Source organism: Panicum virgatum, chromosome 2N, assembly GCF_016808335.1.
Source record: "Panicum virgatum strain AP13 chromosome 2N, P.virgatum_v5, whole genome shotgun sequence".
Lineage (NCBI taxonomy): Eukaryota > Viridiplantae > Streptophyta > Magnoliopsida > Poales > Poaceae > Panicum > Panicum virgatum.
This window is the reverse complement of record NC_053146.1, coordinates 67,654,217-67,676,295: the sequence shown is the minus strand read 5'-3', so window position 1 is coordinate 67,676,295 and position 22,079 is coordinate 67,654,217. Positions and strand designations below refer to the sequence as shown.

Below are 22,079 nucleotides of genomic sequence, written 5' to 3'. Positions count from 1 at the left end.
TCTAGAGTTTGTGATTTTAGTTAAAAAACCGCCCATTCACCCCCTCTAATTGGTGTCCTTGATCCTAGAGTGGCCCACCTGTTGGTGACGCACATTATCCAACTAGAGAGAGTACCAATTTGCATGGAAGATTTTTGGCGAAATCTATTTATCGCATATGCAATTTCAAATTGATCCATCGCAGAGTCTTCTTCCTCCTCCGGACTCACGATGGTGATGGTAGCGGCGGGGGTTGCGAGCTAGAGGAGGGGGAGGGGTGGTCGAGAAGGAGTGGTTGGTGGGCGGAGCGGCCGCCGGCGAGGTCTGCAGCGGTCGGGGTGGCGGGCGGGGCGGACCGCCGGTGGCCGGTGGCCAGCGGCGGGGGTGAAGGAGAATGCGGCGCAGTGGTGGATGGGCGGCGTGGTGGCAAGAAAGGTTAGTGTGGCGGCGGTGGAAAAAGGTTAGCGTGGTAGCGGTGGAGGGCGACCGCAGAGGCGCTGCCGGAGCCGGGTAGGTGGAGGAGGCGGGGGAGGCCGGGATGGATGAAGAAGAAGGGGGCACTTCTACGTTGGGAGCAGTATGCAAGGAATAGACGCCCCCTGATTTTTCAGACTGGCGTTTCCTTGTGTTAAACTAGGATAAAGATCTTTTGCCAACCTTGGATGGAAGCTTAGTTTCTTGAATAGTTTTCTCCTTTCCCCTCCTTCCCTAGTATTTTTCACCTTCTCTTTGCATCATATTATGATTCCTTATTAGTGGCTAGTTTTTAGGAGAGCTGCAGTTTTTGAGCAAGCCCCTGTAAGTTTCCCTGTACTTCGATCGGCGATCGCATATGATGATGATAATATGAATAAGGCCATTTTGCTTACTATTAAGTAAAATTCCTCGTTTATCTACTGTTCTGTTACTGTTTCTTCTTCTTCTTCTTCCTTTTTCTGGGATAATATCTGAACAGAACACCTCTGTCACTTCCTAACCGTACTAAATGTTTGCTGGGAGGGGCATTTGTTGTCATATGCTCCTGTGGTTTATGGTTGCGGGGTTTACATGTTTGCGAGCTCTCATGATAGGGTCATGTTTGGTTCTTTAGCCTTGGGCAAATTTGAGGACTAAAGTTTAATTCTTGAATTAGCCCTTTAAAGTTTAGCCTCTAGAGTTTTTAGGATCCATGGGCTAATTTGAGGACTAAAATACACATTTCAATCATTGACTATACCTTCTATGCATGTGGGGTGAGGAGAAAATTAACTTTTTGATAGGATCCATGTAGAAATAGCTCCAATGAGTGCCTCTTGGAGGGGCTAATTTTTTTAAGGATGTTAATTCACTTTAGCCCAAATAGTCTCACTTGTTTGGATCCTTTGGGGCTAATATAAAATGGGCTAAAAGGAGGGGGGGGGGGGTAATTTTTAGCCCTGTATCCAAACAAGCCCTAGGATTTGAAATTTGCTCTTGCTATAATCTGACAGCGAACGAAAAAATCATATTTTTAGACTAATATTAAGGTCTTTTCAGCATTGTATTCTTAGAGCATATCCAACAGTCCGCCAATAATTCTTTCTCAATAATCCTTTTCAAAATAAAATTCAAAACACGCATTATATGCTTTATTGTAATATATGCTACTTTGACCATTACGTAGCAAGTTTATATGCTAATAACATCGTCCACAACTTTGGTGCCCAAGGAAGAACACCCCTACAATTAGAAGGAAATAACAGAGGTTGATGGATTGTTTTATATAAGAGAAAAAGGTCGATGGATTTTTTTTCCAAACAGGGGCATGCGCGTGCAATGTATTAATCAACTTTAAAAATCTGTGGATAGTCCAGCTATTTGGACCCCGTATGGAAAAAAGGGAACTTCTGAAAAAAAAAACAATACAGAGAGCAGATACATAAATGTCATTTAAAAACGCACACACAGTACATTCGCGCACAACATGTGACATCGGCATCACCATTACATTAGATAATCTGCGTTGAGGTAATATCTGTTGATATACCACAACTGCAGAAAATAGTAGATATAGACTTAAACCTAGTGCAGGTTCATAAGTTTAACTAAGGAACACTGAACAACAACGCTTCAATCGGTCAAACAAACCTCTAACCTTCATACAGATCTGAAATTATTACCTTGTGAGCCAGGTACAAAGATAAAATAAGAGTTTTACAATAAAGTGTACTATGAACATTGATAATATTTGAAAAGATGACATCACATGACATGTTCCACAATTTTTAATCGCCAAAAATTATCTTAACACTGCACTCATCTCTGATAAGTTGTTCAACTACTAAGTCCTGCTCATACTTGCCCTTCGGAAACACACATTCTGCTGGTAATATCTCAGAACGAGGCAATGCGCCTATCTTCTCGCAGTAATCACAAGTCTGGTAATCATTCAGAATAATCCTTTGTAATTTGCGAGCTCGCTCCATCACAGCCCTTAAAAATACCATTTGTTGCTCCATTGGACTAAAGCCAGTAATCTGAACCTCTCTCAATACCCATTCCTTACAACTTTTGAATTCAAACATCTTCCATGAAGGATTTATTCTGTCACCGTAAACCTTTCGTCTTTCCTCATCATCAATTATGCATGGATGTTCCCATATCTAATTCAAAAGTAAACATCTCGTTAATATGAAAGGATATTACATTCACTTTCATTTCAAAAAAAGTGGACACGTCATAATAGAAAGGAAGAGTAAAATCCTTTAAAAATGATTCAAGGGACTTCAGTTACCCAAATTTCACAATGGCCTACTAATGAAAAAATAACAGATTTTGTGGAACTCAGCTAATGGAGGGTTTCTGAGTGATTCATAAATAATGAGCTTTCTTAGGTTTACGGTATCATAGTTGCAATGGATGAGTTAGATTTGGGTATATATTTGATTCAAATACAAACACCTAAATTAGTTGTGAGCTTGATCTTGATCCTTTGCCTCAGTTCTTTTATGCATTTCCTACTATTTCCATTGGTTTGAGACCTCCAATACCTGCTCGTATTGTCTCTAACTTAAAAGAGCCTAATTCTAGTGAAATCATAGTGATATCCACTGAACCTAATAATAGTGTGAGGTGAAGGTCCCTGTAAGTAGTCAGCGTACAAAATAGGCATGCCATGGGTAGGATAGATATGGTTTCAACTTCCAACAGAATTGGTTCTTGCTTCATCTCCAAGTACAACAGTGCTTCAACAAAGAGAGGGGTGAGCCTAACGAGTAGCATGTAGCAGTTCTTTTTCGAACGTGAGGCCACAAGCCAGCACATGGAGAGTTAACCCCAGTCTAGCTTGGGCTTACAGAAATACGAGGATGAAGTATGAACAAGAGGTGATGGTGTCAGGTTTCCATATCCTGGCTCCTGGGGGAAGTTATTGTCATGCACATAGCCCACAGATGTTAGGTATTCTGCAACTTGAACCACATAACCAGGGGCTTGCTAGAAAATGATGTAAGAAAAACTGAAAAATAATTGATATAAACCACTTCGGTTTGGATGACAGCCAAACTTTAGAGTATGTACAGATAATGGTGGAGTTGAAGGATTTCTTACAAGCGAACAAAACAAGAAGGCTTAAAGCAAATTTGATTAATAAATAGATCACCTTCATTAAAAGGAAAATTGAGGAAACAAACAAAAAGAAGTACCTCGATATCAAATATTGCAACAGTAGGTGCAGCTTCCAGGAGAACTATCGTCCATAATAGGTCAAACTCAACAAAAATACCATGTAGAGATAGCTTCTTTAGTTGTTTGAATGCAGTGCAGAATTGTTTTCCTTCTGGATTTATCCAAATCTAAAAGAAAAGAGATGCAGAAAACAAGAACATGAATGATTAATATGTCATTTATCTTATGCTTCTGGATAATTGCAAAAAAAATATCCAACATATTTTAAACCAGTTAAACAAAATGAAGGTATGGATCAGCCATAGTATTCCTCGGATTGATATTAAACACTAATCTATAGATTATAATATATAGAATATGAAGCACACCTGCACCATACAGATTGTAATAACAGTGTACACAAAATGAACATGGCTTTACCTTTTCTCCAAGGAAATTTAATGCCAGGTTCTCTACAGCTGTGGTATCTCGTAGAACCTTACTTAACTTAAATCCATGATGATCAACCATTGCCATACATACAAGGTTCAATTCTTTAAGGGATGGGACAGCATTAAATGACAACGGGGTATACCGACAAATCCAACTATCCCAACGAAGCCGCTCTAGTTTTGGAAGGCACAACACTTCAAGTTTCCCCAAACAGCAGAAGCATAATTTAAGAACACTAAGTTTTGAGTCTGGTGCATTAATCTTCCAAGCTGTCAGTTGTGACAGACACGCCGAGTTAAAACGCTTAATTAAGCGTAACCGCCATCATTTAAACACATCAGGCGCATTAGCTTAATTAAGTGTAGCTCGACAGGCTGTTTCCAACCCACAGGCCGATCGAAACATACTAGATGTCTCGCACGAAGGCGAGCGCAGAAGGTACCAGCATAATAAAATTTTACAAAAATTGGTAAATAATATAAAGACTTTTACAAAACAGCTTTAAATTTAAAATTTCCAAAAGAAAAAGTAGCAGCGGAAGCGAATCTAACTAGAGGAGCATTATTAATACAGAACAAATAAAATAAACAAAATAAATCGAGAACTACCGAGGCGTGAATACAGGATGCCACATTGAGCCCACCGATGTGAAATCTAGCTAGCTCCTATACCTGAAATAGGGTAAACAACAAACCCTGAGCAACTAATACTCAGCAAGACTTACCCGACCAATGGGTATAACTTAGCCCACATATCTAGACATGCAAGACATCTGGCTAGTGGTTATTTTGCAGAAAAAGCGACTAGAGTAATTCCTTACTTTCATCATTTTAGCCCCAGATTCTATATAAATTAACCATAATCTATCATTTGCATAAATTAGCTATAGCAAACATGGTAGAATATTAATCACAATTTAAATTAGACATCAACATATATAATATAACTCATGTTCCATATCATATTACTACGATGTGACGCAGTTGATCAAGGTGCTCATATCCGAGAGCGACTGACGGCGAATCGATCCGATTTAACCTTGCAAGGTGGACCTAACGAACACGGCACGTGAAAGCCCCGTCGGACCCCACGCACCAACATTTCCCCTCCCCGCCTCGAACTACAGGAACCAGCCCAACGACATATAGTCAGCCGAGCCCTACGTGAGACCACCAAAAGTAAACATATGCAACTCCTTTCTCCGCGGCCACTCGATTACTCTAGGAGTTGGGTGCGGGTTCCTGTACTTTCGAAGCAAGGCAGTACTCGGCTTACCGGTTTCGACTACCTCATACTCCCGGCATGCGGCTAGTACAATTCAACATGATCACCAGGGACAACAACAGTACGGTCCTTAATCGACACAGACGGGACTAGGACACCCAGGAACCCTCTCCTGCTGTCATACCTACATATCCTTATCATTCCCGTCCGGTCTCAATTCTCCATTCATTCCATATCGAATACACAACTCATGTACTAGAATAGGAATATATCATATATCTCGCGAGTAACTGGAAATTACTCGACTTCTAATCATCTTATATCTCGCGAGTGACAAGAGAGCACTCGTCTTCTACCGGGAACCATTAAGCATAGCACTTCTATTGTCCTATACATATTAGTATAACTCAAGGAAACCTAGGCCTCATGCAACTAGGGTTCCAAATAATTTCTAAACCTAATGCACAAATAATAGAGACATATATAGGTGTCATAATTTAAAATAATAGAATGGGCACCGGGGCTTGCCTGAGGGTAACACTAAGTTAGTGTTAATATTATTTTCGGCCTTGGGCCCTTCCGACCTTGGGCCGAGTCTTCGGTTGCTTCAGCAGATCCTTCCATCTTCTGGAGATGCCCACCGAACACCGTCTTGTGGTTCGGCCCCAACACCGCGTGCTGCACGTCCACACGTTGTATATCTAGCATACATAAATAAGGTGCAATGATGCATATGTATAAATGCAGGGACGATGCAGTAAAAAGTGCAACAACACAAGTATAAGTTCACTATTGTCTAAACATGAATAACTACATAAGCAAAGGTTAAGTAAATCTTGCATGAGTCTAAATAAAGTTAAGCCAACTTATTTTATATTTTTACCATTTTCCTAACTCCAATTATGCATTTACAAGCTATTAAAAGCATTTTATCTAGCATAATTAAAACTATATAGTAAAAGTTGTCAAATAATACATTTTATAGTTCTATCCTACGGAGCACGAAAATATAAAGCTAACAAACTTAATTTTACATTTTTCCCATTTTTCTAACATTTCCTATGAAATTTACAAGTTTCAGCTTAAGTTGCAAACCTAACAAAACCGATGATACCGGATAACAAAACCGGTGGTACCGGTTTCAGGCACCGGTCAGATCAAAACCGGTGGCACCGGATTTCCAAAACCGGTGGTACCGGTTTCGGCCAGCGGCGCACAGATTGGCGCTCGGGAAGGTCGAGGGGGATGCTTACCCCGTGTTCAGTTTGCGCGATGAAGGCCGGAGAAGGGAGATCGACGTGTGAGGCGAATTTTCAAGCGGCCACGTCGATGGGGAAGCAATTTCAGCCGTGGAACGGTTCAAATGAGCTCGGGATGGGTGGAGGACGAGGCGAGGCAGGTGTGGGTGGAAGGAATCGACGCCCGGCGGTCGGAGATGGCCAGAGCGGCGGCGACGGCGGCTCAGCTCGCTAGGGCACCGGAGGAGAGAAAGGAGTGGAAAGGAACACGACGCCAGGAGGGGATAAGTGAGACGGGGATAAGGTGACGTGGCGCATCCTCGGCGCAGCTCGCCGACGGTGACGCATGGCACGCCAAGATGCGTGCTCTGCCCCAAACCCGCGGAAAAACCGGTGGCACTGGTTTCCAAAAACCGGTGGCACCGGTTTTGGTCCAGTCAGACAGAAAAATTCTTAGCTAATGGTTTTGGTCGCGTAAGTTTAACTAATGTCCGTGACTAGATTTAATTATAGGTGATTAACACCAGTGATGTTACAATCCTACCCCCTTAAAGAAATCTCGTCCCGAGATTTAAAGGAAAGGAAAAAGGCCGAGAGTGGATTTCTAAGTTTCAGCTGATTTGATAGTTCTTTACTTGATATGGTTCTGGAAGACATAAGTTTTCTAGCAACCAGACGGTTATTACCTAAATAGAGACTAACAGTGGCGCTGAGGGAACTAATCAATTGTTTTTCCACACTAAAAAGCTCCTGGGTTTCAGCTTTTGCAGCGAGTGACTGGGGATAACATGTGTGGTCACAATTACCATCGAAGTCAGCTGAAAAGGGGCCGGTTGTCTAATAGGATCCTGCAGAGACGAGAGGTTCTAAACTAGGTCAAGTTGATTTCTTCTACTTGCCGTCTCTCTTCAACGAAACCAGTGTACATTTCTCATGCTGGATTCGCTAATGGTCACCTACTATGAACTTCAACCTTACCACGGTTAAACCCTCGGCATATTTTCATCCTTCTTTATTTTTAGAATAACGAAGTTACTCTTATTAAACATAAATCAAGTAGATTCTTAAAGGGAGTGAATTCTCGCTTGGTTGGAACATAAACCATCACCTACACATTGGAAATTTCGAGGGACTAATGGAAATCAGAAAGAGAGGGCACATTCTTGCTCAAGTTGTTTATTATTATTACTACTTTATTATTATATATATATATATTTTAAGTGATATGATGCAAGATGTATATGTGGCCATGCAAGTTAGTGGTTTGTGACCCTCAGAGACTGGAACCTAATACTACCCATGTACGTTGTTATTCCTATACGGCCTACCCCCTTAAAAACAGACTTGCATTACAAGGGTTGCCGAAAAAGACAGTCGTAGCAGTTTATGTCCGCATGTACTTAAGCACCAGCGCGCACCCAGCAGCTCAATCGTATGCGTGCATACGAGGCCCTAGGCTCCGTCGCGGCACTATAGTTCGAGGAACACTCACTACTACGTAAGAAATCATAGAGAGCAACCCAAACAACACAAGTAGTTAGAAAAAGGTTTACGAATGGAAAAAGTCTATATCACCCCCTCAACTATGGGGTTGGTCTACATAACCCCCCAAACTATGAAATCGTCTATATCACCCCCTGAACTTTCCAAAACCGGTCAAATTACCCCCTAAATCAGTTTTGAAAAATCATAGTAAATCACAGAAAAATCATAAAATAGAAAATCAAATTGTGTTAGACTCCAAATGAGTAGATCTACACAATGAACATATAATATGGTATGCTTTAGTACAATTTTTTATAGCTATGAAGAAAAACATAGATCTAAAGCTACAGCAAAAAAATTGTACTAAAGCATACCATATTATATGTTCATTGTGTAGATCTACTCATTTGGAGTCTAACACAATTTGATTTTCTATTTTATGATTTTTCTGTGATTTACTATGATTTTTCAAAACTGATTTAGGGGGTAATTTGACCGGTTTTGGAAAGTTCAGGGGTGATATAGACGATTTCATAGTTTGGGGGGTTATGTAGACCAACCCCATAGTTGAGGGGGTGATATAGACTTTTTCCGTTTACGAATTATGAACACAACACGAGTTCTGTCATTAGTTAGTCGGTCTATCGGGTTTCCCATGTCAGTCCCATACCTAAACAATATGTGATTATACAATGCAATAATATTGCAATCCTATTCATGCATGATGACTATAATGTATGTGCTCAAGTTCTTAATTCATTTATATCTATTCGAGCAAGAATGCAAGCGGATCCAATTTAGATATATAAATTAAGGTGATTAGAAATGAGCGAAGATCAACGCTAGCACAACAGGATTATCCTCCGTAACGATGGCCGGGATGGATTACCATAGAGCATTGGGATGGATTACCATAGAGCATTTAAATGAATGGCCTAGAGACAAGTATATCTGATCTCAAATTAACATTGACCTCTAGTGGAAAACACCAAACTTTGGATGAAATGGAATGGTTACAGAACCATGGATATCATAAGATTAGCTTATTGTGGTGGGGAGAGATATATCAGAATAAACAACTAAGGGTCTCATCTAAGGGTAACATCCTTACTTTGGCTCTCAAGGATAACCGTCAAGGGGATTTTTACCCGCGGAAATGTGAAACACTAATCCCTACTAAATTCGTAACTTCGCATTTCAATTGTTTAACCCAGTAGATAAACTTTGTTCAAATACTAAGCAGTGGTTTTCAGGTTTTCTTAACCACATGAGGTGCGAAATTACTGAAAACGAGATGTGCACAACGTGAAGAGATTTACACTGAAATGCTAATAAACATTCAACGCAAAAATAATACGTATGATATAATGCATGCATGACCTATACGTCCTCACAAAGGAAAAAATTTGCCACTCAAACTATGACAATATACGGATAACCTTCGGTGGCACAATACGTACTCTCCCTGTATACACTAGTCATTTGCTACTAATCTTCCCTGCGTAAGCGGGGTTAGTGTACCTGCAGAAGAACCACAGTATATCATATCTAATACTAATAAATGGCTATGAGTTAGTTAATATTCTATTTACGGCCACCTGATATAACCTACACTATGTAGGGCTTATGAGCTAATCTTTCCTAATCCCTTAAGCGCAAAGAAGCGTATTTTTCCGAAACTCATTTTTAGTTTTAAAAATACCAAAAATAATAATGCTGGTACCCCCTGGTGCATCTCAGCTCTGATACCAGCTGTGAAAGACCCGCCGAGTTAAAACACTTAATTAAGTGTAACCACCATCATTTGAACACATCTTTGAACACATCAGGCGCATCAGCTTAATTAAGTGTAACTCGACAGGCTGTTTCCAACCCACAGGCCGATCGAAACACACCAGAAGTCTCGCACGAAGGCGAGCGCGGAAGGTACCAGCATGATAAAATCTTACAAAAATTAGTAAATAATATGAAGACTTTTACAAAACAACTTTAAATTTAAAATTTACAAAAGAAAAAGTAGCAGCGGAAGCGAATCTAACTAGAGGAGCATTATTAATAGAGAACAAATAAAATAAACAAAATAAATCGAGAACTACCGAGGCATGAAGACAGGATGCCACATCGAGCCCACCGATGTGAAACCTAGTTAGCTCCTATATCTGAAATAGGGTAAACAACAAACCCTGAGCAACTAATACTCAGCAAGACTTACCCGACCAGTGGGTATAACTTAGCCCACATATCTAGACATGCAAGACATCTGGCTGGTGGTTATTTTGCAGAAAAATCGACTAGAGTAATTCCTTACATTCATCATTTTAGCCCCAGATTTAAAGTAGACATCAACATATATAATATAATCCATGTTCCATATTATATTACTACGATGTGACGCAGTTGATCAAGGTGCTCATATCCGAGAGTGTCTGACGGCGAATCGATCCGATTTAACCTTACAAGGTGGACCTAATGAACACGGCACGCAAAAGCCCCGTCGGACCCCACACACCAACCTTTCCCCTCCCCGCCTCGAACTATAGGAACCAACCCAACGACATATAGTCAGCCGAGCCCTACGTGAGGCCACCAAAAGTAAACTTATGCAACCCCTTTCTCCGCGGCCACTCGACTACCCTAGGAGTTGGGTGCGGGGTCCTGTACTTTCGAAGCAAGGCAGTACTCGGCTTACCGGTTTCGACTACCTCCTACTCCCGGCATGCGGTTAGTACAATTCAACATGATCACCAGGGCCAACAACGGTACGGTCCTTAATCGACACAGACAGAACTAAGACACCCAAAAACCCTGTCCTGCTGCCATACCTACATATCCTTATCATTCCCGTCCGGTCTCAATTCTCCATTCATTCCATATCGAATACACAACTCATGTACTAGAATAGGAATATATCATATATCTCGCGAATAATCGGAAATTACTCGACTTCTAATCATATTATATCTCGCAAGTGACAAGAGAGCACTTGTCTTCTACCGGGAACCATTAAGCATAGTACTTCTATCGTCCTATACATATTAGTATAACTCAAGGAAACCTAGAGATCATGCAACTAGGGTTCCAAACAATTCCTAAACCTAATGCACAAATAATAGAGACATATATAGGTGTCATAATTTGAAATAATAGGATGCGCACCGGTGCTTGCCTGAGGGTAACACTAAGTTAGTGTTAATATTATTTTCGGCCTTGGGCCCTTCCGACCTTGGGTCGGGTCTTCGGTTGTTTCAGCAGATCCTTCCATCTTCTGGAGATGTCCACCGAATACCGTCTTGTGGTTCAGCCCCAACACCGCGTGCTGCACGTCCACACGTTGTATATCTAGCATACATAAATAAGGTGCAATGATGCATATGTATGAATGCAGGGACGATGCAGTAAAAAGTGCAACAACACAAGTATAAGTTCACTATTGCCTAAACATGAACAACTACATAAGCAGAGGTTAAGTAAATCTTGCATGAGTCTAAATAAAGTTAAGCCAACTTGTTTTATATTTTTACCATTTTCCTAGCTCCAATTATGCATTTACAAGCTATTAAAAGCATTTTATCTAGCATAATTAAAACTATATAGTAAAAGTTGTCAAATAATACATTTTATAGTTCTATCCTACTGAGCGCGAAAATATGAAGCTAACAAACTTAATTTTACATTTTTCCCATTTTCCTAACATTTCCTATGAAATTTACAAGTTTCAGCTGAAGTTGCAAACCTAACAAAACCGGTGATACCGGATTACAAAACCGGTGGTACCGGTTTCAGGCCCCGGTCAGATCAAAACCGGTGGCACCGGATTTCCAAAACCGGTGGTACCGGTTTCGGCCAGCGGCGCACAGATTGGCGCCCAGCACTCGGAATGGAAGAAGAAGGGCTCGGGAAGGTCGAGGGGGATGCCGTGATGCTTACCCCGTGCTCAGTTTGCGCGAAGAAGGCCGGAAGGGAGATCGACATGTGAGGCGAATCTTCAAGCGGCCACGTCGATGGGGAAGCAATTTCGGCCGTGGAACGGCTCAAATGAACTCGGGGATGGGTGGAGGACGAGGCGAGGCAGGTGTGGGTGGAAGGAATCGACGCCCGGCGGTCGGAGATGGCCGGAGCGGCGGCGACGGCGGCTCAGCTCGCTAGGGCACGGGGGGAGAGAGAGAAGGAGGGGAAAGGAACACGGCGCCAAGAGGGGATAAGTGAGACGGGGATAAGGTGACGTGGCGCATCCTCAGCGCAGCTCGCCGATGGCGACGCGTGGCACGCCAAGATGCGTGCTCTGCCCCTGACCCGCGGAAAAACCGATGGCACTGGTTTCCAAAAACCGGTGGCACCGGTTTTGGTCCAGTCAGACAGAAAAATTCTTAGCTAATGGTTTTGGTCGCGTAAGTTTAACTAATGTCCGTGACTAGGTTTAATTATAGGTGATTAACACCAGTGATGTTACATCAGTCCCCCCGCATCGCAGGTTGAGAGATAGAGATGTTGCAGTTGCTTGCAGCAATCAAATAAGAGGTGATGTATATCCCATTCAGCAAAACATATATTGTATAAAGAGAGCCTTGTGAGGCAATGGAGCACACTAGGGTAGGTACTGAAGAAGCCATCCACACAATGAGCTTGCTGAAGCATTTCCTCATCATAGCAGTCATCTGGTTCTTTCTCGTCGACAATAGCAAGGTCTAAATCTTCTACCGTTCCACCATCAATAGCTTGACTAACTAGAGGGCCAATGACATCTGAGTAATTGTTGACCAAATAGATCTTAAGTTGCAGCCTTGAGATGTTAGCTTCACTCCGTGGAGCACCCAAGAAGCTCCTTGCAGCTTTGGTTAGGGAGGCCATTGCTTTATCCATATGGCCAACTTCGATGGGGTTTGTATGTGGGACGGATAAGAAATCTTTGCAATTGATGTTGAGCTCACGGAGTGACCACGGCAACTGTTTCCACCGTGTTGATAAGATACTGTTGGATGTGATCTCCAGGCCCGATCCAAAGATCGGGCCAAATCTCCTTTGACTGGTGGGCCCCCGTCGCCAGCGCTATATTAAGAACGGGAAGGGGCCGGGGCACGGAATCCCAAGTTGACCGCCGCCAGAAACCTTTCCCACAGTCCCGATCCGATCTCGGGGAGCGCTAGGCCGACGGGAAGCTCCGCCAGCGCCTCTTCCCTCCACCACGACGTTCACCGGTGCCAAGTCCGTTCCTGGCCAGTGCCGGTACCCCGAAGGGTACCGGTACCCTCGCCGCCCACCGTCGCCGCCGGATCCACGCCTCGCCAACCCAGACTTCCTCGCCTCCATCCTCGACTCCATCGACGCCATGGCACCCGCCGGCACCTCCTCCTCCGCGGCAGCCGCCGCCGATGGTCTGCGTCCCCTCTCACCCATCTCTCTCTCTGACTCTCTCTTGTATTAGATTAGGAATGAACTCTTGATTATTTACTCAGAATGTACCCCTAGACTCGATTTGCGCATCTAGAATAGATCCTGTACAGAAACTAAGAACCAGTGATTCTAACAGATACCAGTCCTTACAGCCGTAGTTATGTCTAATGCTCCCAAGATGGACAATAAAATATCATCAGGAGCATGCTGAGCCTATTTTCATCCTCCTGTTGCTACAACAAAACAGATTGCCCACCATGACGTTAATGTAAGATTATTTGGTCGCAGTTATCACACTGAACAACTTGTGGGACTGTAAATATAAGGGCTAGGAAAAATGCAGTGCCGAAGACTTACCTGATTGTCACCATTATTTAGCTCCATGATTAATTCGCCTGACCTTCAGCACGCCATTAATTTGCGAGCTCCTTTTTTTTTTTTTTGCTTTCTTCCGAGATCCGGGGGGAGGTGGGGGGTGCTCAGATTGCGTGACTTCAGGCCGCCGAAAACGAATCTGATGCCTCTCCGTAGGCCCGACGGCTGCGCCGGCGGCGAGCGGGATTGGGGGGGGGGGGGGGGGGGGGGGGGGGGCAGCAGGAGCGGCGAGATTGGGGCGAGCAGGGGACGTCCGCGAGCTGGCGGCCTCACGCGGCGGCGACGGTCCCGGCGGACCGCCTCTCCGGACTCCGGGGGCACGCGGGTGGGGAATTGGGGCCAGCGAGAGATTTGGCGCAGCCACCTGCGAGAGAGAGAGAAAGAAAACGGAGGCGCGGGGCGCGAGCGACGTGGAAAACTGACTTCTGCGGACGGGCGGCTCAGGAGCGTCCGTTTCGTTTTCAGCGGCCAGGGTGGGGCTCACCACACCACACGTCAGCACTGTTCTATTTTGGATTCTAGGAATTGGCATGTACTAGAGAAGGAGAAGGTTTTCTTTTCATGTATGATTCAATTTCGAAATCTTTTTCGGCTCAGACTAGATACCCCCGTCCTCATCTGGGAACGGGTATACTTTCATAGATAGGCCGCAGCCTTGGATCTTCGGAAGATCAACATTTTGCCCTCAAGGACTGAGAGCTTTGTTAAAAGCAAACTTGAGTATCGGGGATCTCGAGGCTACGTCTTTTCCCTTTTCATCATGGAGCAAACCAACGACCATGTTCATATACGTCCGTCTCCTTTTTCTCCCAGTATACGTAGTTGATCTACTTTGGTCGTCTTTGGTGTTGGTATACGTACGTTTGATCACCAGTAGCTCAGCCTTCCTCCTCTTTTTTTTTTCATTCAGAATTTGGACGACGAGAATAGGCTCAGCAAGCAGCATGCTGACTGATGATATTTTATTGTCCATCATGGAGAGAGTCGACATAACTACGTGTGTAAGGACAAGTGTCTTATCAAATCGTTGGAAACATCTGCCATGGTTGCTCCGTGAGCTCAACATTGATGTCAAAAGATTCCTATCTGTTCCTTCCCCAAACCCTATTGAAGTTAAACAGATGGATGAAGCAATGGCCTCCCTAACCAAAGCAATTACTAGCTTCCTGGCTACTTCCCGCAGTGAAGCTACCATCAAAAGGCTGCAACTTAGGCTCTATTTGGTCAACGATTACTCAGATGCCATTGGCCCTATAGTTAGTCAAGCAATTGACACAGGGAGTGTAGAAGGTTTAGATCTGGCCATTGTGGATGAGAAGGAGCCTGATGACTGTCGCGATGAGGAAATGCTTCAACAAGCTCGTACTGTGGATAGCTTTTTCAGTACCTATCCTAGCGTGCTCCATTGCCTCACAAAACTATCATTGTATAATGTATTGTTTGCAGAATGGGACTTGCATCACATCTTATTTGATTGTTGCAAGCAATTGCAACATCTCTCTCTGTTCAACTGTGATGCAGGTGGATTCTCAGCATGGGAGATACAAGCACCAGATTCGAAACTTAGTGTTCTTGAACTTTCCTTCTGCTGCTTGGGGGAACTTAAGGTGCTCTGTCTTCCAAAACTAGAGCGACTCCGTTGGCATACTTGGATTTCTCCAAAAAGGCCCCTGTCATTTGATGTTGTTCCGTCCCTTAAAGAATTGAGCCTCGTATGTGGTGCCATAGTTGATCATCGAGGATTTATGTTAAGTGAGGTTCTAAAGGATACAACAGCAGTACATAACTTAACATTAAATTTTCAAGGAGAAAGGGTAAACCCATACTCATTTTTGTGACTAGTTGATTTCTTCAAATTTTTTCTATAGCTATTTTAGTAAACTATATGAGACAATTAACCTCGAGCCTGGGCTGAAAAGCATAGTAACCAACTAATCATTCATGTTCTTGTTTTCTGCATATCTGCCTTTTCAGATTTGGATAAAACCGGAAGGGAAACAGCTATGCACTGCATTCAACAAACTAAGGAAGTTATCTTTACACGGCATTTTTGTTGAATATGACCTATTATGGACGATAGTTCTCCTTGAAGCTGCGACATCCATTGAAATATTTGATATTGAGGTACTTCTATCTTTTATGGAAATCTGTTTCTTTACAATATGAGGCTAGTTCAAGCCTTTCTCTTTTTTCTCAATTATTACAAGGAATGCTTCCGCCATCATTTATAGATCCTCTATTCTTATTAATCTGAGTATACTGAAGGAAGTGTCCATTTCAATCATTATCATTTTTTTTCTGACCCCACTTTTCTAAAGGGTATCTGTAGCTAGGCATATATGGTCTGTAGTGCATGACCATTGGTTTCCTTAAGTTACCAAAACCCAGTCTGATAAAAAAACTACACCTTTTAGTTCCACATCATCCTATTTCTCTTAATCCAAGCTAGGTGGGACTCAACTCGTGAACCTCTTGAATTGGTGGCCTTATTGTGACAGGGAAGTGCCACTAACAATGGAATTAGGTGCATGGGTACCACTAAGATTTCACTCGGGGGCTTCTTTTCCCCTTTTTCTTCTTAATATATTTTATGCTTAGTTCTCCTGCGCGTTGGAGACCTAAAACATGGCCATGAGTAGTGTAACATGATCAATGCCCAAATCGACACATGCACACAAATCTAGCTCATCCATTTTTATTAACATCTTAAGGTCACTAAAGCTGAAGTTCCCAAAATTACTTGAAATTCTCCACTAGTTAAGCAGTTTTCTTTTTGTTGGGTAGGGTAGTTAATAGAAAGCAGTGGGGTAATTTTTTTTTACCATAGTTCCCAGATATGTTATTTTCTTAAAAATCTTCTTTATCTAACGTTCTGTTTTCTTTGGAATATAGATATGGGAACATCCATGCATACTAGATACTGAAGGGAGAAGGCAGACTTTTGGTGAGAGAACAAATCCATCATGGAAGGTGGCTGAGTTCAAAAGTTGTAAGGAATGGCCATTGAAAGAGTTTCAGATTACTGGCTTTAGTCCAATGGAGCAGCAAATAACACTTATAAGGGCTATAATGCAGCGAGCTTCCAACTTACAAACCATTATCCTAAAAGATTACCAGACTTGTGATTACTGTGAGGAGATAGGCGCACTTCCTCGCTGTGAAAGATTACCACCAGAGCGCGTGTTCCCGAAGGGAAAGGGTGAGCAGGACACAGCAGTTGAGCAACTGATTAGAGACATGCCCGACTGCAATATTCAGATAATTTTTGGGAATTAAAAAGTTATAGAACATTTTGTCGTGTCTTCCTTTCCTAGTAGTATCAAAAGATTCTTGGGGATTAAATTTCAAACAGCACATATAGCTTCATTATTCTCGGCGGCAGTATTGTGGAACCCTTGTTTTATTTTTGTCCATAAGGAAATGTACCTGAAATAATCGTCAGATTTTATGGATATCAGAGGCTCCTTTGATTGAATGTTGTTCTAGCCTTTGGAAGAAAACCTGTCAGCACTCCAACTACTTCAGGCGAATGCAGGTTCCCGAGCAACGAGGATCAACAAGCGATGGTGGTGAATAATTTCAGAAACAGGTTCTCCTCCCGTGCCCAAATAATCTTCAGCCAACCCAAAATTTGTTCGTCAGAAAACAGAAAATGCTGGTAGCTTAGCTGCTAGTGGTGGCCGCCGCATCGCGGAGCTGCGGAGGCCTCAGACTATATGTTGAGTGCGGCGAACTGGCTAAGGCATCAAAAAAACGGGTGCACGATCTCCGGCTGCCGGTGCCAGAGCGGCGAGACGACGGAGGAGTCCAGCGGTGTTGTGGCTGGCGTCATGAAGAGTGAGCGTTGAGCCAGAGCTGGATGCCTGGGCCGCTTGGGCAAGCAGACAAACGACGCTCCGACCCCGCTGCCCCCTTCCGAGGCACGGAGAAGTTAGGACGATGCGAGCGCCGCGTCGCTGGCACCGCAGCTCGGAACCCCGCCGCCGGCGGTCTTCCTCCTCCACACCGACCTTCTGTGGCCTCCGGCACGGCGCACTTGGATGTTGTGCGTCGCACCGACCAGGCAGCAACCGCGCGGCGCGGCATCCTCTGGTTTTCCGGCCGGTTGGATGGCTGCTCCACCGGCGGTCGTCGCGCCTGGCCTAACGCGCGCGGGAAGCACGGCGTGGGGCGCTCTTCTTCCTGGCTTCCCTCGCAGCCTCCCAGCTCTCCGGCAGGAAGCGAGATGGCCGGCGGCGCATGTCGGGCGGACGCTATTTGGTTACCGTCCCGGGCTCCGGGGTGGACGGTATTTCATTTACCGTCCACCCCCTGGGTGCCTAAGAGCCGTCCGTTTCTTACCCAACGATCGAGATTCACCAGGCGACAGCCACAACTGCACAAGTCAAGCCGCGGCCCCTCGCCTCGATACAGACGCGAAGACAGCGGCACGTCGTGCGGCCGTGGCCGACGTGGAAGTCGCGCCGCCACCGACGTCGCCGAGTTCGACGGATTGATCTCGTCGGAGCAGCAAAACGTGACTCCTCAACGATGAGGACGTCGCCGCCGGAGCGTCCCGCGGGCGGACCAATTTCCCGGAGGCCGGAGCCGCAGCACCCCGTGTTCCGAAGCATCCGGCATTCCGGCGCCGGGGCAACGCCGCCGGCCTCTGGGCGTGTGCGAGGTGCGCCGTGCCGGGTTGGTGCGGCTGCAGGCTCTGGCTCAGAACGCTGGACACCGCCGGGGCTGCGGCTCGCGCGCACGACGCCGACATCATTGCCATCGCCGGCGCAGGCGGCTGCCTTAACTTTCGAGACTCCGCCTACAGCGTGGCTGCTCGCGGTCTCGCGTGCATCGATGGCAGTTCTTGACAGTCAGCTGAGGTCGACCGGTCTGACCGGTCGGGCCGACCGGTCAGACCGGTCTGGTATGTACAGTCCGAGTAGAATTAGGATTTTTGTAAAGAGTCCTCATGTAATCCTACTCGTGAAGGGGTACGTCTTCCCCGGCCTATAAATATAAAGGCTAAGGCCGATTGAGATTATTCCCAATCGAATCAATACAAAAATCGCATTACTTTTATCTCTCAAATTCTAGCCTTTTCCAACTCTAGATTGCTTTTTTCCTTCGTCTCGGCGGCGTTTGAAGACGTTCTGAGTGGCCTGCCGACCTCAGAGCAACCCTACGATCACGAGCTCCGACGGGGTCCCTCCCGAGCTCGCCGTTCTAGATTTCCAGCGAGTCCCTGCCTGCACCGGTCAGACCGGACGGCGGTACCGGTCAGACCGGTCGGCGGTACCGGTCAGACCGGTCCGCCCAGGGTTTCCTGGGTGTTGATCGTTTTGACGATCGTTCGCGCGTTCTAGCGCATTCGAGTGTGTTGGCGCGATTCTGTGTCAACACACTTTTTGGCGACTCCGCTGGGAAAAGATTAATCTGGTTTTAAAACCGATCTGATCTACTCCCTGAAGAAGATGGGCTCTTCAGAAATCAACAAGGAGAACATCATCACGGCTACCATGGAGGAGCTCACCGAGGAGGAACGCAAGGCCTACCTTCTTGTGGAGGAGCACGTCAAGGCACAATTCTTGAAGGGCTTCAAGAAGGATCGTGGTGGCCTCGTCAAAAGGGTGGAGGAGTTCGTGCTGCCGTCTCTCAAGCTTAACCAGGATAAGATTGAAGAGATCCCCAATGTAAGCCTTTGTCCATCAGAAGATTATTGCTGCACAAGCTGCCACATATGACATGTTAGTTAAATTGAGTAGTGATGTTGATGCGCTTAAAGGTAAACAACCTATGTCAGATCCTAACTCATCAGATCCGAGTTCGGCTACCCCTGAGTTCACATCTGAACCACTCTATGGTATGCCGCCGAACTCGTTTTCAGGGCAAACCCCGCCACCATCGACCGTGCACACAGCACCGGTCGGACCGGTCCCACAGACCGGTCAGACCGGTACGACCGGTTACCAGACCGGTTACTCAGTGCCGTCGCCGACGCCTCTCGAGACAATTCCAGGTTCGGCTGCCCCTAGCCGAACTAATGAATTGTCACTTTATACACCGCCCCGCACTACTGCTGTAGCGGGAGTATCACAGGGATCTGGACCTAATCAAGGACCGATCCCAACTTCGTTACAGACGATGGCGCATGGAAATCCTAATGCACATCAGTTTTCTGAGTTCTATACCAGCCAGCACTATCAAGGCGATCTTCTTAAGTTCAAAGAGGATCTGGCAAATGCGATTAAGAATAAGCTTGGGGTGGATATGGGTACTACACGTTTATATTAAAAGCCTTATCCCGTTGAGTTTGATTTCACTCCTTTTCCTGCTGGTTGGCGTATTCCTGAGTTTACTAAATTTAATGGTGATGATTCTCGTACAACTTGGGAACACGTTAATCAATATGTATTGCAGTTAGGGGAAGCTGGTTTTAATGATGTTTTATGTGTGCGTTTATTTTCTTTATCTTTGACTGGAACAACTTTCTCTTGGTTTTCGTCACTTGCTCCTAACTCTATTCGCAATTGGGCTCAATTGGAGCGTAAATTTCATGATCACTTCTTTAGTGAGGAAACCGAAGCGGAATTGTTGGATTTAACATCGATTAGGCAAGGACGTGATGAATCTTCTTCGGATTATTTCAAAAGATTTAAAGAGATTAAAAATCGGTGTTTTAGTTTGACAATTTCCGAAAAAGATTTGGCGGATTTGGCATTTAATAGTTTACGTTCTTATTTGAAAGAGAAACTTGAGGGCTTTGAATATCATACCGTGAATTTCTTGCAAGTCAAAGTCATGGGTTTAGAATTTAAACTTAAAAATGCCAAAGATACTTTCAAGTCTCATCGGTCCAACACACACATTCTTGATCATGATTCGGATGGTTCGGACGATGATAGTAAGGAAGTATATGCCGCCGAATTTGTTTGGCCATCAAAGACCAAACCCGGTTCGGTTCCGTCGCTCAAGCCGATTCAAAAGAATCGGCAGGAGGAGCCGAAGTTTACTTTTGATGTTTCTAAGTGTGATCGGATTTTTGATGAATTGCTTAAGAATGGTAACATCCGATTATCGCATGCTATTCCATTTCCCGACGAGCTTAAACGACATGCATATTGTAAGTGGCATAACTCTACATCTCATGCTACTAATGATTGTAATGTTTTTCGTCGACAGGTACAATCGGCCATTAATGAAGGACGATTGGTACTTTCTGAGATGCAGATTGACAAAGCTCCTTTCCCTGTTCATACGCTGGAATTGAACAATCCAAAGGTGCTCATTTGGCCGGAACAAGCCGAAGGAGCCAAGGGAAAACATGTTGTCATCGGTGATCCAAGACCGAGGAACACAAGTGACGAGATCCTTGCCCGAGAAGTTATCAAAGAGAAAACTGATGATGGCAAGAGTACTCTGAAGATCATTATCAAGAATCCCAGACTCGGGGGGCAAGGAAGCTCTCCACCAGAAAATCGGTCTGCTGATCAAGCACGACCGGTCAGACCGGTTCATCCAACCGGTCAGACTACCCTGGTGACCGTCCCCGGACTTTCAAGCCAAAACGTCCGGAAGTGGGTACTTGGAAGACCAACGAAGTGAAGGTGCAGGGAAGAACTGTCAATCAGAAGTCCACCTTCAACCAGTTGTTGAACAAGTACACAAAGGCCGTTCAAAATGATCGGCCACTAAAAAAGAGACCGCGTTCACCGCCGCGCCAAGATCGTCCAGCATCCCCAAGGAGGGAGTCTAGCAGGCGCAGAGGTGATGTTGTTACATTATATCCTACTCAGAAGATGTATGCTACCATGCCATGGATGCCACCGGCTTCAAATGCAACGAATCCGGCATGGGAACATGGGGGGATATGGATGCTGTGTTTCCCGATGCCTTATCCTCCACATTATCAAGGGGAAAGCTCCAAGGTACCAGTACATGACCGATTGGGACCGCGCCAATCTGGTCCTATGCAGCAAGTTGCACCGGTCAGACCAGTCCATGCCGACTGGTCAGACCAGTCTCATCAGAGGCCGGGTCGAGCTCCTGTTCCAAGGTTTGAATATCGCGTCAAAGAAAAGAGAGAGGAGCAGAAGACTGTGATTGACTCAGAGAAGCTTAAAGCTGATTTTGTGGTTCAAATCGGTGAAATCAAAGTGCCCATAAAAGATACGGGCAAGAGACCGATGGATGTAGATACATCGGTTGGTGTTCCTTCACAAAAGCCGGTCATGGCCAATGATTATGAGGCCGGTAGCAGCAGGGGTGCAGCGGATAAGTACCATCAGCCTAGATGGTGCCCTTCGGGATTAACTCATACGCAAAAAAGGA

General features: G+C 44.8%; 2 protein-coding genes across 5 annotated transcripts; one reads left to right on the top strand and one right to left on the bottom strand.

Moving 5' to 3' along the window:
- Positions 1 to 1,941: 1,941 nt before the first annotated feature.
- Positions 1,942 to 14,177, bottom strand: LOC120662048. Of its 3 annotated transcripts, XR_005670175.1 has the most exons (4): positions 13,752 to 14,177; positions 11,160 to 11,342; positions 3,642 to 3,791; positions 1,942 to 2,600 (listed from the first exon to the last, which is right to left on the bottom strand). XR_005670175.1 is itself a non-coding variant. In XM_039941124.1 (3 exons), exons 1-3 carry the CDS (start codon positions 13,776 to 13,778, stop codon positions 2,223 to 2,225), a joined length of 555 nt encoding a protein of 184 aa, XP_039797058.1. In that variant the 5' UTR covers positions 13,779 to 14,158; the 3' UTR covers positions 1,942 to 2,222. The 3 variants fall into 3 exon arrangements, 1 of the variants encoding a protein (XP_039797058.1); XR_005670176.1 differs by lacking the exons at positions 11,160 to 11,342; positions 13,752 to 14,177 and adding an exon at positions 4,665 to 5,111; XM_039941124.1 differs by lacking the exon at positions 11,160 to 11,342 and having other exon boundaries at positions 13,752 to 14,158.
- A 519-nt stretch (positions 14,178 to 14,696) lies between these two features.
- Positions 14,697 to 17,244, top strand: LOC120662046. Of its 2 annotated transcripts, none has more exons than XM_039941123.1 (3): positions 14,697 to 15,376; positions 15,744 to 15,893; positions 16,662 to 17,244. In XM_039941123.1, exons 1-3 carry the CDS (start codon positions 14,714 to 14,716, stop codon positions 17,043 to 17,045), a joined length of 1,197 nt encoding a protein of 398 aa, XP_039797057.1. In that variant the 5' UTR covers positions 14,697 to 14,713; the 3' UTR covers positions 17,046 to 17,244. The 2 variants fall into 2 exon arrangements, with proteins under 2 accessions (XP_039797057.1, XP_039797056.1); XM_039941122.1 differs by having other exon boundaries at positions 14,697 to 15,583.
- The last annotated feature ends 4,835 nt before the right edge of the window (positions 17,245 to 22,079 follow it).

Coding starts and splice junctions, on each gene's coding strand:
- LOC120662046 (XM_039941122.1), top strand. CDS start 14,714: ATGCTGACTGATGATATTTTATTGTCCATCATGGAGAGAGTCGACATA. Junction 15,584..15,743: donor TAAATTTTCAAGGAGAAAGG/GTAAACCCATAC, acceptor CTGCCTTTTCAG/ATTTGGATAAAACCGGAAGG. Junction 15,894..16,661: donor TTGAAATATTTGATATTGAG/GTACTTCTATCT, acceptor TTTGGAATATAG/ATATGGGAACATCCATGCAT.
- LOC120662048 (XM_039941124.1), bottom strand. CDS start 13,778: ATGGAGCTAAATAATGGTGACAATCAG. Junction 3,792..13,751: donor TAAATAATGGTGACAATCAG/GTAAGTCTTCGG, acceptor CTTTTCTTTTAG/ATTTGGATAAATCCAGAAGG. Junction 2,601..3,641: donor TTGCAATATTTGATATCGAG/GTACTTCTTTTT, acceptor CTTTTGAATTAG/ATATGGGAACATCCATGCAT.